Source organism: Pundamilia nyererei, unplaced genomic scaffold (genome assembly GCF_000239375.1).
Source record: "Pundamilia nyererei isolate P.nyererei 1_Seehausen unplaced genomic scaffold, PunNye1.0 scaffold00076, whole genome shotgun sequence".
NCBI classification, from domain to species: Eukaryota; Metazoa; Chordata; class Actinopteri; order Cichliformes; family Cichlidae; genus Pundamilia; species Pundamilia nyererei.
In genome coordinates this window covers 2,849,336-2,866,653 of record NW_005187477.1, presented here as the reverse complement: position 1 = coordinate 2,866,653, position 17,318 = coordinate 2,849,336, and the positions used below count along the sequence as shown (strand labels likewise).

The 17,318-nt window shown below is 48.3% G+C and overlaps 1 protein-coding gene across 1 annotated transcript in view; it reads right to left on the bottom strand.

Annotated features, from left to right (window-relative positions):
• The window catches only part of arrb1 (arrestin, beta 1), a 21,152-nt gene extending 4,676 nt beyond the window's left edge, over positions 1–16,476 (bottom strand). Inside the window, exons 1-14 of the mRNA XM_005737510.1 lie at positions 16,196–16,476; positions 5,085–5,115; positions 4,924–4,984; positions 4,767–4,811; positions 4,319–4,515; positions 3,153–3,212; positions 2,932–2,999; positions 2,638–2,773; positions 2,160–2,244; positions 2,011–2,083; positions 1,750–1,887; positions 1,575–1,658; positions 1,000–1,023; positions 804–874 (exon numbers count right to left, since the gene is read on the bottom strand). Of these exons, the coding sequence (XP_005737567.1) occupies positions 804–874; positions 1,000–1,023; positions 1,575–1,658; positions 1,750–1,887; positions 2,011–2,083; positions 2,160–2,244; positions 2,638–2,773; positions 2,932–2,999; positions 3,153–3,212; positions 4,319–4,515; positions 4,767–4,811; positions 4,924–4,984; positions 5,085–5,115; positions 16,196–16,215 (1,093 nt within the window). The 5' untranslated portion in view covers positions 16,216–16,476. The remainder of the gene's footprint in view (positions 1–803; positions 875–999; positions 1,024–1,574; positions 1,659–1,749; positions 1,888–2,010; positions 2,084–2,159; positions 2,245–2,637; positions 2,774–2,931; positions 3,000–3,152; positions 3,213–4,318; positions 4,516–4,766; positions 4,812–4,923; positions 4,985–5,084; positions 5,116–16,195) is intronic.
• Between the last annotated feature and the right edge of the window lie 842 nt (positions 16,477–17,318).

The window sequence follows — 17,318 nt, the reverse complement described above, 5'->3', positions numbered from 1 at the left end:
GTACCTCTGGTGCAAATTACTGACCTCTGTCATCATTTTAAGTGGGGGAACTTGCACAATCGGTGGCTGCCTAAATACTTTTTTGCCCCACTGTATCTAAAGTAAGCATCTGTGGGAGGAAGCCGGAGTACCCGGAGAGAGCCCACACAGACACGGGGGAAAAGGCTCCGCTGGACTCAAACTCAGGACCTTGCTGCTATGAGGCAACAGTGCTAACCACTGCTCCACCGTGCCGCCCACAGAGAAAGATGAGAACCATGGCTCTGTGGTCGGTCAGATCCAGCTAATGCAAAGACAGCCCGGCTTTGTTAAACCTGACTCAGAGGATGCTCCTGTGCTGTGTCTGCTGGGCTGAACCTCCATGTGTCGCCACCGTCTCATCATCTCTTATTTACATTCGTCTTCTGCGCGTGCGTCCTGATCGCCGCTGCAGACCCTGCAGTTCTGCATTGTCACCTCCCACTAGCGTCTCTATTTTACAGCCCTAGCAGCTCTTGTAGAGCCTGTAGTGAGCGCTTCTAGAGGAGAAGAAGAAGAGTGCCGATTTGTCAGCTGACTCACCGGGAAAGAGATCAGCCTTAAACACCTGAAGATGAATCCACAGCAGCATATTATCAGCATGTGGACATCATGAATACTATTACACTGAACATCAAATATTAATATGCTGCATTACAAATGTCTGCTTTCGAGGTCAGGTGACGCTCTGACCCTTTGAACCTGCGGCTGATAAAATGATGCGTTACATCATCATTTTAACTTCCTGTGTCTGTGAACGTCAGCAGGAACAGGAAGTGTCTCACCTTCCCTGTAGAAGGACTCCTCTAAAGGCTTCGGGTGCATTAACGTGAAGGGCAGCTCGACCGAGACGTCACTGAAACACAGATCATTGGTAACAACACAATAAAAGCATTTATGACCACGTCAGCACTGAGGTGTTCAGTGAGGTGTTCATGTAACTCTCAGTGTTTCCATCAATGCGAGAACATGAACGGTTACCTCGCTGCCAGATCTCCAAGGAGCCTGCAATCAATAAAAAGAACGAGTTTCAGCTTCAATACAAGAGCACAGAGGATTTATGATGAGTGCATCCCAACGCTGTGGACATTTTCATATAACATCTTTCAAACGAACACAGATGCAGAATTTTTATGGTCCATGCACAGTTAAATAGCTAATCTCCAGTTTAGAAATGGGAACTTCTGCCCTCTGATGATTCTGCAGGTTTTTAAATCTTTTGGGCACCAGGTTGTGAGTGTTGATCAGGCGACCGCGTGCCACACGGCTGAGACGGCCGGCCCGGTTTGAGTCCGAACCCCGGGCTTTGCCACATGTCTGCCCCCTCTTTCCTGTCCTAGTCTATCAAATAAAGCTGAAAAGGCCATAAATAACATTTCTGTTTGTCACCAGCTGAGGGGTCTGATTTGTGGACGATATAACCTGAAGCTAAAACGCCACAGTCTGCACAGAGAGCAGAGCGTCACACGGCGGCGTGACGAACAAGGATTAACATCTGAGCTCAGGGTCAGCAGGCGACCATTTAACATTTGAAGCTCCTCTCGCACGATACTGACCCGCCACGAGACACAACCAGCTTCACTTTGACTTTGTAGGACACGATGATGCCGAGAATCTCCTTATTGGCTCCATCTCTCAACCTGCACAGCAGACAAAATATTCACACGTCACTCTGCTTGGCTGTCTCGGCCCCGCTGGCAGCGAAGGCGGCGTGAAGGCGGCTGGACTCACAGCGTGCTGGACGCCAGGTTGGTGTCCTCGTGCTTCAGTTTTCCGTCCAGAGCGAGACCTCGTTTCTCGCGATTGTTGGCCAGAAACGGAGTGAGGGTGAAAACTTTGCAGAAAGTCGAACTGGGAGCCACAACGTCACTGAGGAGAGGGAAATACAGAAGCTTCAGCTGATTTCACATTAGAGAGCTCGTCAGCAGCGTCAGTTTTTCGCTTACTCCAACTTTTGATTCCTTAGTGTCAAACTTTATGGATGAAACTCACTCTGACTCCTCGGTGGCCACGGGACATTTGTACTGAGCCGTGTTGAACAGGCAGATGTCGGCGTACTGTCGCACTGTGGACACAAATATCAGCATTTAGGAGGACGTGGAGACGTGGAGATACACACAGGAAGCAGCGCCCTGACTTGCCTGAGATCTTCATCTTCTTCACGGTCTTGTTGGTGTTGTTGGTGACGTGAACGTTGACGCTGATTGGCTCACCGTGGTAATAGATCTGAGACACAACAGACAGATGACCTCACGGCTCACAACAACCTTTATGACATTCACCTGGTTAAATCGGCGTACAGGCTAAAAGTTTGCGTTATTAGGGGCGTGGCCTCCCTGACTGGCAGGTGGATGGTGACACCTAGACCTCTGCACCTTGTTTGTGCTGTTGGAGCCTATTGGAGCATTTCTAATGACATCACGTGACCAATAACATGTGTGCTGGGAGGTCGCTGCACTAACAGAGCGTCCCGGAGTCTGAGCTCTAGTTTAAGTGAAATTCAAAGATTTGATTGGCTGTTACTCTGATGAGCAGGCAAACACTTCCGTTTGTGCTCCATAGATGAGCTCTGCTGGCTGCTGGTGGGTGAACTGAGTGAATCTGTCCCTCAGGAGTTACCTCCTTGTCCAGCGAGGCCTCCAGGTGCAGCGGTTTGTCCGACATCAGGAACTGTCTGGTGGTTTCTGCCGTCGGCTGAGGGCCAGGTTTCTCTGGAGCGTACTGCACCTTCCTGATCACCAGACGCACAGAGTTCCTGCAGCAACACAACATAGCTCAGACATTTATTTCAGAGTGGATGTGTCCCAGATTATTCTGTTCACGTGTGTGTGCGGGCACGAGCGCTCTCAGTTTCATTCATAATTCACGTCTTTGTTGTGCCGCTCGGCCGGACTGCGGCTGACTCACGTTTACCTTTTGTGGATCTTTTCTTCAACATTTTCGGCACAGAAAGCTTTCACCTCAAAGTCGACTCCGCAGGCCTGAGGACACACCACAGCGAGACGTGTCTTCAGATTCATTTAAATCCAGACACGTTTCCACCTTTGAAAGGAGCTTCAAACCCAGAGGGTCTGCACGGCGGCACGAATCGAGCACAAAGCAAAAGAAAATGACAGCGGACGTCGTGGCTTTACCTTTCCGGTGTCCTCCGGTCCCGGCTGCAGGGTGACCGAACACGGCAGGTTCAGAGGAATCTGAAAAGATATGAAATATTCAAAACATCTGAAACATTTATGGGCAGGGCAGAGAGTGAGGATACTGCGGGTTCCTGCTCCGCCGTCGCTTCTCTTTGTTTTTCTGCATTTTCTGTTTTTGAACTCCAAGAACAAAAAGTTCCTCCTCTGGGTTTGTGAGACGAGAACATCTGTGAGGACGGGAAGCTCCCAGAGAAGGCGCTGGACACATGAGTCACTGAGGCTTGATGGATGATGTTACGTGATAAAGCATCATGCACGAGGCAGCGTTTTAGCTGTTGTTTTCCAAACTAATTGAATCATTTATTCATTCATATCTCAACGAACAGCTTCATCTGTCATTATTTTCTACTAATGGATACATTTCCATTAAGTCCGGGATCCTGTTTACATGGATCTTTGTCAACTTTCCATGTAATTTCTCACACATTGTTCAGAATGATGCAAAGATGAAATGAAGACATTTGATATCCAAGACTTCAAACATGGAGCCTGGCAGCTCGGCACCAATAACACCGGAGTTGGTGCAGCACGCCGAGAAAAAAACGAATTAGAAAAGTCTTAATATTAACGAGGAGGTCTTTGACCGCCTGATAACCACTGCCTGTCAGTGAAACGTGTGACGGCACGTGTCTGTTCACGCGTGTTTTTACTGTCAGTTACATGAAATCAGTATCAAACTGGTCCAACAGTGATGGCTGTGGCTGATGGCAGGGTGTGATTGCCTGTGGTTTGTATGGAAGACGCCAACTTGTCTGCAAACACTCGCTATGGACTCTCCGAGCTGTAGCAAATTTGCCTTCAAAATAAAAGCCTTTTGAAATGTGTTGGCTGCAGTGGGCTCGGGGAGTGAATGGGGTGTTTGCAAACTGCAGAAACCATGGCAACCAGCATCATCCTTGTGATGGAAAACACCCAGCGACAGCCAGCAACCTCAGCACCAACCGGTCGGGGAATAATCGTCTCCCCTTGCGACCGGAGGCTGCCAGGAAGCTGGTCTGCCTGGATCCAGCACCTCTGTGGGAGAATAAAAGCTAATGAAAGATGAGACGCACTCTGTCACAGATCAGCGGACAAATATTCAGGTGGCCCGGCGGCCTCCGTACCTCGAAGGTGAACGGGTAGGCGTGTTCCCCCAGTTTTTTAATCAGACGTTCCTGAAGACGAGTCAGAGTCTTCTTCTCTTCGGTGACCGGAGGAAACGCCTGGATGTTCGCCACAAACAGGTCCTTCCGGAACGTCAATCCGAGGACGTCCAAATCCTCGCGACCATAACGGAACGCACACGTCAGAGTCACAAACACTGATGGGGCGAGAACAAAGACAATCAGTGATGGAAGCTGATTAACAGAAAACCGAAACATGTTGCACATTAATGTGAGACGCCATCTTCCTGCTCGTGGTTTTTACGGCAGGACGTGAGCCCAAAGTGAAGCAGCGTGCTCTGATAACACCAGCCAGTGAGGTTTCTGGGTAATCGCTCACATCCACAGCTGCAGCGATTTCTCTGAGCAGCAGCTCAGCTTTCAGCTTTCCCGCACTCGGGCTTCTCACCTTTCCTCTCCTTCAGGTACTCCGGGTCGATCAGAACGACGCCGTCTGCGAGGAGAAAACAAGATCTTCAGCAAAGTCGCTTTTGCTTCAAAAATCAACTTAAATTTAAATGTGAGTGAAGCTCCAGGATGGAGCCACAGACTGAACAAGATCTCACCGACAGGCTCCACCCGATCCACGTGGTCCACGAAGTCTCTCTTCCCCAGGTAGACGGTGAGCTGAGGGAGGAAGAGCTGCTGTTAGTCAGCCTGAAACTGTCGCTGCTGTTTCGGGCATCAGCAAAGTGTCACACCTGCACTGTGCTAAAGGAGGACTCACCTTTCCATTGGGGCTGGCTTTCTTAAACACTCTGCAGACAGAGAGAAGAGCACAGGTCACACTGTTTGAGTATCTCATACTTTTAAATAAAACTGTCCAAGAAAAGTCTGGAAACAGTGAAACAGTCAGCGCGCGCCACACTTCAGGAATAAATTTTAAATTGTCGGAGTTTCTTCTGTTTTAGCAGCAGAAGTGGTTTCTCACATGACCCCTGCCCGTAAAACACCCAGAAAACTCAGACTACCCAGGCTGAGTGAGTCCAGGTGTGCTGCCAGATGTTGGTGCTGATGTATTTTGGATTTCATGAAGCTCGTGTTGCTCCTAACCCTGCAGATGTGCTCCAGCCCTGAGCTGCGTTCACTCCTCTGAAGGCCACTGTTGGGGAGTAATGGAATACATGTACTGGCATTACATGTTAAATGCAAAACACGAGTAACTGTATTCCGTTACAGTTACCGCTTAAAAAGGTGGTATTTAGGATACAGTTACTTTGTTGAAATAAATGGATTACACGGCGGTACTTTCCTGTTTCATATGTTCGGCTGTCCCCTCGCTGTTTTTGGTCATTCTACTTGCGGCCGCATAACGACGTGAAGAAGTTTTTAAAAAAATTATTATTCAAAAAATGATTTGATATGAAAGCAATAAGCAGACATCGGCCTAAAGAGTGTAGCCTGATGGGCAGTGTAGCCCAGCTGTGAGTAAGCTGTTAAGACTCGACTGTACGCTGTGTTCCTGTTTTCCTCTGAAACAATAAGCAGCCTTTCAACGCCTCTCTGTCTCTAGCAAAGTCGACCCAGACAACAAAGTAAAGCTAGTTTTCAGCTACGAGCCGACACGAACCCGACGTATCAGCCAGAGGTCCTTTACTACGGCTCGGAGCTTCAGTAACAGTAATAAATCACATTCATGTAGTTGTAAAAAGCATGATAATATATTAAGTAATCCAAAGTATTCAGAATAGTTACTCTCATTGAGTAACGTAACGGAATACGTTACAAAATACATTTTGGGGCATGTAATCTGTTACCTGTAGTGGAATACATTCTAAAGTAACCTTCCCAGCTCTGTCTGACACGTTGCTGACCTCATTCGGTCTGAAGCTTTGTCTCCATCTCTTTTCTTCTGACCGAGTGAAACTGAAGGTGGCAGGAGGCGTCCAGCCTGCAGCCGGCAGAGCCTCGGGGAGGCCCTGCTCTCCACACAGGGCCCAAACATCACAAACATCATCTTCATTATGAGAACCTCAAAAAGTTGATTCTGCTCATGTGGACGTAGCATTTTCAGCAGAGACTCAAACCTCAGTCACAGTGAAACTAGCCCACTGAATGAACAGCAAATGTGCTGTTTGTAAGGTTGTAAACCTGAAAACATCCAGATGAACAGAATCAACCTTTTGGGATTTCCTTACCTGGATTACTGAGCATGCATTATCACTTTCATTATCAGAAGCTACTTTGCGCCTGTTTTGTGTATCGTGTCAGAGCAGAGCGACGATGAGCGCCAGGCTGTGACCAGCAGAGCTCTCGTGTCCACAGCTGTGCAGATTTCTGAGCTGAGAGTGATGCAAGAAGAAAAAGAGTAAGTCTGGCTTCAGACGGGCTGTGAGTGTCGGAGCAGTGGCTGGATGACGTCTGGTGTTTGCTGGGACCCTGCACAGTCACATATTACAGAGGGTGTGCCGTCAGCAGCTTCCTCTCTGCATTTCTGTCTAATGCTGCCCGACAGCGTGACGCCCCTCTCCTCCCCCCGCGTTAATGTTGTCATAAATTAGCTGATGGCTCCATTAGCTTTCAGCTTCCTCCTGAGTGGCTCTTCATCAATCACCAGCATCGGGACGCCGTTTTTAGCCGGAAACCGGAGGGACTCCTGGGAGCTGCCCACTGCACGATCACCTGCTCACCACACTCTCTGCAATTAGTCCAATTAAACTTTAACACGGAGCAGCTCTGCCATCTGAAATCACGAATCAGGCTGAGCGGCTGGAGGTAGAGCACCGGCTCCGTGACGGCGACAGCAGACGTTTATCGACCTCAGTGGTCACTTCTTGATTTTTAATCACAGCTGAGTGAATGTGTCGGTTTCAGACAAGGCCGGGACAAAACACGGCGTCCTCACAAACCACTGTGCTAAACACTGGACATATAAATGCTGGTGTTTGTGTGAAATGAGAGAAAAGATGCTGAAAGCTTCGGTAACAGGAAGCGAGCGTCTGAGAGAGTGTAAACACGATTAAAGATTCATTGAAAGAGAGCAGAGCTGAATCTTCAGAGCCGAGGATGCGGTTAGAGCTTCATCGCACAGACGTGAATCAGTGCAGGGTTACAGCACGAGAGGGGCTCACATTTCATCTGAGCGCGAGTAACGACTTTATCACATCAAAGACGCCAAGACAGCTCAAAGACCAGCAAGAAGGCAGAGCTCCTTTTAAGCAAATATTATTACATTTGTCCACTTTTCCCTTTCTGGGTCCAAAGCTGCTGCCACACAGGCAGAGGTGAAGCACCTGGACAGGTACACCTGTTTAGAACCACCTCTGAACCAAACAACAAGCTGAAATCAAAGACGTGTGGAGAAGCACCTGATGTGGGTTCTGACGTCCTCCTGCTCTTTCCTGTTTTCACGTCAGTGCTCAGGTTCATCCAAACTGAGCCCGGTCCCTCTGAGGCTCGTTCACACGTGAATAAACACACTTCCTGTGTAAGAGAGTGATGTGCGTCACCCCAAACACTCTGATGCATCATCATTGCTCCTTATTGTTGGGATTATTGTTGTTATCACTTAACCCTCTCGAGGCAGGCGTTGCAGATTTGCAACAGTTACAAACTAACAGCCTGATTACCCCACAGACATATTGTTTTTACTCAGAAGTACCACTGCAGGTATTCGTTTGTGCATTAGCAACAAAAACGTAATTTGAGCCTGAGAGGGTTAAACTGATGTTTAATCCTGAATATCGATGAACATTGACGCGTATGGAGACATTTCTGTCACAATAAAAAACGTGGATTCTTCTACGCAACCGTCTGTTGGAAGGACTTTCACGGATTCATTTGCTCTCTTTCTGTGTCAGGAATAAGTTTGGTGCCTTTGAGATCTTCTCACGCGTCGTGGTTCGCTCGTGGTTGGTGCAGGTGAAGCGGCCGCGCCGCTGATCGATCGGCCGCTCTGACACAGGGGGAACGCTAACTGCCCGATCGATGCCTGATTGTTGTGTCAGCTCTGCAGCAGCAGACGGCCGATGATTGAAGACTCCCTCGATACCCAAACTGCAGCAGAGACTCAAACCGGCTTTTTTCGCCTCCTCAGATCTACGACCGTCAGGTGTGACTGGACTGTGTCCGCTTTCCCACCGAGCTGCTTCTCCGTTCTAGCCCTCGGCCGGCTCAGCATTAAAGCTGGACCTGGTTCTGCCGGGCTCAGGCACACGACTGAAAACCACCAGCACGAACGCATGAGGCTCGGCCTCAGCCACGCAGAGAACAGGCAGCTGGTTTCAGATTATATCCAGAGATCACAGATGCTCTGGTCTCTGGGCTGCAGAGGGAGGGACGCTTATCAGCGCTTACTTCATGACACCAGAAACACGGGAATCCAACAGAAACATCTGGCAGCCATTAAAAACATCTGTGCTTCAAACAGGTGTGAGCACAGTGTGAAAATAAAACCCACTGTGGGGAAATAAAGAGACATTTTCAGTGTCCTGACTCACACACCTGAACGACTGTGGAAATCAGTCACTGAAGATGTTTCACCAAGAACCGAAGGGGAACCAGCAGCAGCTGCTTTGGTCTCATTTAGTCAAAATCAACCCAGACCGTCGGGAGCTTTCCCACGGAGGAGCAGGTTTACACAAGCAGCCAGTTCAAACACAAACCTTTATTCCATTTTCTATTAAACATGAAACTCTGTGAAAAGCAGGCTGGAACCTGCAGCTCTCACAGTTACTGTCTCAGGTGATTTATTCTTCGTTCTGTGTGTTAAAACTGGGAAAAGCTCCTGGAGGCTCCGTGAATCCGCTGACTCCTCGGGTCCTCCGGCCAACTTTAGCTTTCACTTTAAAATCCCTGTAATTACTTTTAGGGCCTGGCACAGCCTGACTGCAGCATTAATCAATGAGCTGCTGATCACACTTACCGCTGACAGCTTTATTGGTACAGCACTTTTAACAGTGAGCAAAATCTAAATCTTTATATGAAACAAAATGAGCAGATATAAAATAAAGACGAGGCCACGAGAACTGAAACCAACCCGTTGTTTGTTTTTTAAAGAATAGAATATCTTTACACAGGAAAGATATGTACAAGTTACACATACACCTGCACACATACAGATACACCCATACAAACATACACGGGGGGCGTGTCCAGGGTGTGAGGGGTCCTTGATGATGATGCTGGCTTTCTGCTGAAGTCTGCCAGTATGAATGTCTCTGAGGTGCCGATTGTCCGCTCTGCTGCCCTCACCACCCGCTGCAGTTTCCTCTTGCCCTCCATGGTGCAGCAGTTGAACCAGAGTGTGCAGCAGGAGGTCAGAAATCTCTCGATGGTGGAGCGGTTGTGGTTAATTAGCAGTCTCTGGGGTAACTGGGCCTGACGTAGTTTCCTGAGGAAGTACAGTCATTGTTGTGCTTTCCCTACCTGGTGGGAGATGTTTGTGGACCAGGTGAGGCCGGCCGAGCTGTGGGCTCCGAGGAATTTAAAGCTCTCCACCCTTTCTACCTCCTCCATCAATGTAGAGGGTGGAGTGCTCAGTCGATTACCATCTCCTTGGTCTCGGCTGTGTTCAGCTGCTGCAGGTGTGACCGTCTCAGCGCTCAGATCTCCTCACACCGGCTTCATGAACCGTTCGCTGCACTCAGAGCAGCGACGGGAGATTCTCATCAAATCTGCAGCAGCTGTGTGCTGATGTCACAATGATGTCATAACGACGTGGACCAAAATCCCCGAACAGAACGGGTACAGCAGAGCTCTGCGTGGAGCAGCACCTTCGTATGTGAATGTTAAACGAGTCACAAAGAAACCTGAGAGCGTGACGTGGCTCAGCTCTGTCCACTTACCCTCCACACAAGCACTCGAACAGATTCTGGGGCTGACGCTGCTTCCTGTGAAAACCTCCTCAGAGAGTCTCCCGAGCTGCTCTGTATGTCTGACTGATCAGCGGAGCTCGTTAATATTCTCCCGACACGACTCGTTCAGATCATTGAGCCCGAAAACACAGAAACACACTCAGACGACGGCGACGGCAGCGCAGAAACGCTCCGCTGCCACATTCACCATCAGAATGAGCTGAAACATGTTTCTGCACGTCTCCTTTATTAGAGCTTCATTTTAGTGCGAGTCACAAACTGAAAGAAAAGGGTGTGTGTGTGTGTGTGTAGGTGTGTGCGTGTGTCAGATGACCAGCAGTCACAGAGGCAGAGGCCAAGCGTCCATCATCAGTGTCACTACGTCCGCCGTACTCAGAGAAGACTTCATGTCTCAGCCAATCCGGGCTCTGATGGCGGGTGCAGCAGTCTAAGCAGACCTTTAAAGTGGTTTACAGGAGGACTGCTCTCAAGTGCAGGCAGACATACACAAGCAGCTGTTTGCAGACACCTGATCTCAGCCCAGACTCTCTCAGACAAATATTAAGAGCCCGATACGCAGAAAAACACCATCAACTGACTAAAGATGTGCAGGAACCAAAACTGTCGAGTTCCTCATCAATAAGCCAGAAAGTCCCGGTTGCATCTGAGCATGCCCAGTTGGCCTGAAATACAGTACAGTGCAAAAGCTTTAGGCAGGTGTGAAAAACTGCTGTAAACAAAGAACGCTTTCAAAAATATAAATGATTGTTTATTGTCCCTAAATGTATTCTGTAGCAGGACAACGAGCCCAAACACACCGCCAAAGTCATGAAGAACCATCTCCAGTGTAAGTACTGGAAGTGATGGTGCGGCTCCCACAGAGCCCTGACATCAACATCATCGCGTGTGCCTGGTTACATGAAGAGACAGAAGGATGCAGATTAAGAGAAGATCTGTGCTTAGTTCTCCGAGACGTTTGGAACAACCTACCAGCCGAGTGCTCACACCAAATCCTGATTTCTCTTTTGTTCATTTACCGCATTTTGTTAATGGATGAGAATAACTGATTAAAACTTTTGTTTTGCAGCTCTGTCACTGAGGACACACCTGCAGGGTGAGCAGCACTGATGAGTTACAGGATGCACGCTGTCCACATCCACGAAAAACTACAAATAAGACATATTTAACTAAAACGAAAGAGTGCTGCCGTCTCAGACCAGCTAAAGAAATGTGTCATCACGTCACAAGACCCTAACAGTTCCAACAAGACCCCAAAGCTAAGCTTAGCCGGTAAGTCCACAAGGAGACCTGAGGCAGTCATGCCTTACACAGCTGATGGATAAAAGACCAGGACTCCCTGTGGGACGCTGGCCTCGATCATGAGGGGGCAAAAAGTCCCAGAACCAAAATCAGAACCTGAATGATGATGTCATACCCCACCGGCTGTAAGATGAGCTACAGAACCTCATCCAGGACTCCCCACCTCCACCCTCGGGCTGAGGAGAAACCTGCTGTTGGTACTTGCCTGGTTTCAACAGCATCACGGTTGCTAACAGGCTCAGGTGTATTACGGTGCTACTCACCTGGTTTGAAGTTCTGAAGACATTCTGGCTATGAGCTAATGTTTTAGAGTGGATGGGGCAACAGGTTGTTTTCAGTCTGTTATGAAAGCTACACTGTGGTTATGTCACACCGTGATGGTGACGTGCGGCAGAGATTAACCTGCACAGCGCTTTCAGGTGCATCTGCTCGTCATTGCCATTAAACGAGTGACGTTTTCATCAAACGCTGTTATATTTCATCCTGCGGGGTTTTATAGCCAGCACTCAACTTTAACTTGACAGCTTTGCTGGGAGGAATGTGGCGCGCTGCAGGGTGTTTTCCCAGCGCTGTGCTTGTGTATAAGTGTTTGATTCACCTGCCAGTAGGGGGCAGAATGAGCAGTCTGTGCTACATTAGCACCAGTTTTGCAGAAGCAGCGTGGGGCAGTGGGGAAATCACTGCACCTGCAGCGTGCTCGGTTCGTCTGTTTCATCTGAAGTGTTTCTGCGACACTGCTGAGGTCTGAGGGGTGGAGCGCACTCAGCTGGAAGCTTTCTTCCTGCTGCTCACCTAAAAACAAAGGAAACGGAGGCTTTGGGCCGACTTTCTGATTCTCAGTGGACCTTTTTCCTTCTGAGCCGGAGGTGTGTGTGGCGGCCATGATAGGAGTCGGCGGATCCTCCAAATAACAAAACATTGGTGAGATGATAACACTGCTGTCGATGCTACGAGGGTCGCCACAGCTTTAACCTCAGACTCTGAGCAGTTTGGAAGCAGCTGAAGCTTCCTTTATTACCTCCTTTAGTAAAGGATGCATCAGAGCTTCCTTTATGAAACGAAAGGAGATGATGCCGTCCCACAATTCACAGCAACGACCCATCAGACCTTACAGTAAACAAACAGGTCATCATGTGACTTACTGCTGAGTTACCCACCAAATGACTGCCATCTTTGATCGACCACAGGTGAGCTCTCACCGTGTTACTGTGTGCATGTGCACACCGTCTGCACACAGCAACCAATGAGAGCACAGCAGGTATCTGAGAGGAGCTTTTTGTAGTCCATCCGCAGGACTTTGTAGTTTCACCAGCCTCATTATTATTATTAACAGTCTGTTTAAGGACAGCTGATTCTCCAAGTGCGGCAGTCCTGCTCTTCAAGTCCTTGTAAACAATCCTTCACATCTTTACTTCCCTTCCACTGAGGTCAAGGAAATGTAATTTGAGAAGACGCATGAGGTCCTTTTTTCACTGTTTAACCACAAAGACTCATCTGCTTTCTGCAAGAAGAACTAAAGCCGCTGAATGTTTGCACCGGTCCGTGGAAACTCAGGGAGGTTCTGTTGGTTCCTGCAAGCGTGAAGTTCTTCACATTTACATTCAGTCCAAACGGGTACAGGAGCCAGTCTGTGCACCACAGTGGATTTTAAACACAGCCCCATTTCAGGCGCACAGACTAACAACATTTCTAACTTTTATGATACTTTTATTGGGTGAAAGTGTTTAGCAGTCAACAGCAGGACGCCGCCACATGCCGCACTCGTTCAGCTGCTTCCTGTTTGTGGGTCTCTGCCTTCAGCTTTAGTATTTAAACGCAAACAAGTTCAACACTTAACCTGCTTAAATTCTCGTGGAATAACGAGGGAACAGGCCTCGCTCGCTGATCAAAGTGCTCCTTCATCAGCTGTCTATGTTTGGAGAAGCTAGACTGTATAAAACCTACACGGAACAAAATAACAAACACGTGTCCTGAGTGCAACATTAAGCTCCTGACCTCACCGCCACCAGGAGCCTTCACACATGTCACCGCCTGCATTGGTGCTCGTACTCATGAAACAGCCTCAGTGCATCAAGGGTGTTGATCTGGGACAGCCAAGTATCCCAGAATGCATTGCACACAAAACAGCAAGCAGCAGTGGCAACAGCAGCAAAGCTGGAGTAAACTTTCTGTTGTTGTGCCACAAAAGTCAGTTTTAATTTAGTTGTTTGGGCTTCATATCTGTGGGACTCATCACAGGTTTGAGTCGACTGATCAAAATATTGCCAAACTGAAAACTCCAGGGACGTTTTTTCGCCCTTTTCTTGGATGTCTCTGCATCTCTGGGTCTGACACAAATATTGCTGCATCTCGACCTGATCACACACCTGAAGGATTTAAGCTGCACACTTTGTCATTGTTTGTCTCTTGTAAGCATTGGAGAGACGATGACTCAGTAGTCCTGTTGTAGTTCTCTAAAGTGCATCGCCGGGGGCGTTGCATAGTTGGTCTCTGCAGATTGGTCAGGCAGGCGTGAAGACGTCCACACCAATCATCAGCTCACCATCTCATGAAGAAATTTACATCACTAGCAGATTCGCAGACACGGAAAAGGTCTTGACAAGCACACGCCCAAATGGTGGTCCTTCCATGAAGCTACACCATTAGTGTGCATAAGCTACCTTGTTGGGGACGCCTTCCCCGTGTTACGGCCTCATTGGTGGGACCCAGTCTCATTGCCCCATCTAGGAAAGGGGCTCATCAGTGAGAGCCTAGTTGTTGAGCCTTTGCCCTCGTGTGATTCCTCCATCACCACAGGCTTTCAGCACTGTTGAAGGTGGAGGATTATGGATCGGACCACCAGCTGGTCAAATTGCCTCTAGGCCAGCGGTCCCCAACCCCCGGGCCTCGGACCGGTACCGGTCCGTGAGTTGTTTGGTACCGGGCCGTGAGAGTTGAGACTCGGGTGTGAAATGTATGGTTTTCAGGGGTTTTAGCGGTTTTTAGTGTTATTTTGTTATCGTTTTTTTCGTTAACTCGGTTTTCCTGGGTCTTTTCACGTGTGTTATGAATAAATCTTTTTTCGGTACCAGTACTAGTTTTATTTTGTTGTATTTATCCGCGGCACCTTAAAGGCCGGTCCGTGAAAGTATTGTCGGGCACAAACCGGTCCGTGGCGCAAAAAAGGTTGGGGACCACTGCACTAGGCTCCAAAATATTTAATTTGGTCAAAGTGCCAGCGAAGTCCTGACACTGAGGATCCCTGAGTTCTCAGTCTGATACTGGGAATGCAAATGTGTGATTCTTCCTTGAAAAATATCAGCTGTGGAACAAATAAGCTGATGTTTTGATCCAGCTTCCTGTTAGGAGGCTCTTTCAAAGCTTCGCCTAACCTGAGATTGTGAAGTTCCTCTGGTGGGTGTACAAGGAGTCAAAGAGCAAGTCAGCTGACACTGACTGTAATGGACTAAGAAAGCCCTGGATTTTGAACCCAAAGCTGTAGTTCCTCTGACGTCCAGCAGAGACAGCAGTGAGTCCACCTCACAGACTATCCAGCAAAGAAAACGTGTTTCCAGCCTGATACACAAGCTGTTCTGCTTCATAACACTTTTAATAACGCACCTAGATTAAAGTTTGCATTATTAGGGGCGTGGCCTCTCTGACCAACAGGTGGATGGGGACACAGGCGGCTGCAACTGCTAGCTGGCTGCTAGAGTTCACCTAAGCTAACTCGAGTCCCTGCACTGGACCTCTGGACTGTTGCTGTCGGAGCCTTTTGGAGCATTTTCAATGGCATTATCTGACCAATAACGTGGCTGAGGATGTTGATTGGATGTTACTGATCAGCAGGTGAAGAGTTTCTCAGGGGCTCAGAACCCCTGTAACCTCCTAGCACAGATCCAGAACTTGTCCCAGTAAATCAGTCACGCTCTCCTGTCAGAAACATGACGTCTGCTTTCTGTGGTGATACTGGAGTGATAACAGGTGTGTTAGGAGGCTGTGGGTGTGCTGGTTTAGGCGAGAGCTGTTCAAGTCCTGTTTGGACTTTTGTATTTCAGTCTCTGGGTTTGGGCCGTTTCTTCCAGTTCAGGAGCAGTTTGTCATTTTCATTGTGACTGTCACAAAGATGCACAGAGAGCGCCGGCCTGTCTGAACATGGTCACACCCTGATGTGTACCTGTTATCGCCACAGTCTGGGATCAAATATTTTAACTAATAAAAACTAAAAACAGCCTCTTCTGATTTGGCCTCCTGACACATAGTTAAATGTTTTCCTGGCTTTTCTTTGTTTTAGTTTTGCAGCTCTGTGACTGCATTTCTCTGTCGTGCACTCGGAGTAACAGCGGCTGTAAAACATGAGCTCGCCTTTAAACCCTCCAGATGACGCGTGAATGAATCAGAGTGACACACGCTTACATACTTTTACTACAGTATCACTACAAGTACTGGCAGTGATATATTTCTCTGGTAATCTTGTTTCTTTCACAAAGATGGGTTTCCCCCCATGTTTCCTGTGTGTCTGACTGTCAAAATAAAAGACAGAAAAGCCCCAGGCAAACACAGCAAACCTGTCAGTGCCATCAAGACGTCACAGTCCTCGAGGTTCGGACACAACGTTATGTAACGTTACAGCAACACACACACACACACACACACACACACACACACACCTAACGGATCGATCTGTGTGACACACACACACATTTATCAGGGTGCATTACTGCACACACCCATTAAATCTTACCTTGTTCCTTTATCTCCCATCCCGACGATGTCGACAGCAGCCGGGCGGAGAGATGATGGAGGAGGATGGAGGGATGCCGTCACCGTGGAAACTGAGGGCAGGATATCTCTCTCTCTCTTTCTCTCTCGCTCTTTCTCACTCAGGAAGCCGTTGTCATGCCATCAGAGTGTCCTCAGCAGGAGGAAAAACCTCCATCTGAGCTGCGACTGAACGAAGGACTGACTGAATCCACCACTCTGCCCCTCCTCCTCTTTAACTCGCCTCCTTCCTTCCTCTCAGCGCCTGGCATGCTCTCCCCCTCTCTCTTCTGTCAGACTCATTAGCAGTAAAACATGTTAAAACAGGAGACACCCAGAGGACAGATTATATTTCTGTCTGACAGGAGCATCACACTGACAGCTGGACTCTGACCTCCACCCTCCTTACATCTGTCCTTCATAAAATAAATATTTATTTCCTCTAAATTTAGACACTTTCCAGGCTTGAATGTTTACAGCCCGAGGAAGGAAACGAAGAAAGTCGCTGTCGTTCTTTCTATGAACATTCACTGCCAGCTGCGCATCTCTGCGTTTAATCCAACCCTCAGTACTGACTTTTAAGCATGTTTACATCTCGTCATTAGTGACTTCTTACAACCAGTCGCCCCCTGCTGGACATTTAGTGCAGGAGTTTAGGCAGTGTCGTACTCGGGTTCAGTCACATCAGTGTGAAGCAGTTCAGGTTTCTCTCTCATCATGCTTTATAAATGTATGGGCTCGCACCACACGCCCCTGCGTGAGGCCCACTGTTTTTATTTATTCACATTAATGTGGCCATTAGTCTTTACGTACAGCACTGACACTTTATATTTGCGTCCTGCAGTTCCCCATCTCATCCTGCTGCTCTTAAATCGCGAGTGATGGAAGTTTTTAGTTTGTCCAGAAGGGGAAGGGCGTCTGTTTCAGGGGCCTCGGGATCTGGTCTGAGGATTTCATGGGTCCAGCTTTCCTTGGGGTGGTTCACAACTGAGCACATAAGAAAAGCTGTTGAATTAGCCATCGATTGACATCCTTAGCCTCACCTGTGACTGAAGCTATGGGTACTCAGACCTAGTTTCAAAGAGCAGAGGTAACCCCAAGGTAGT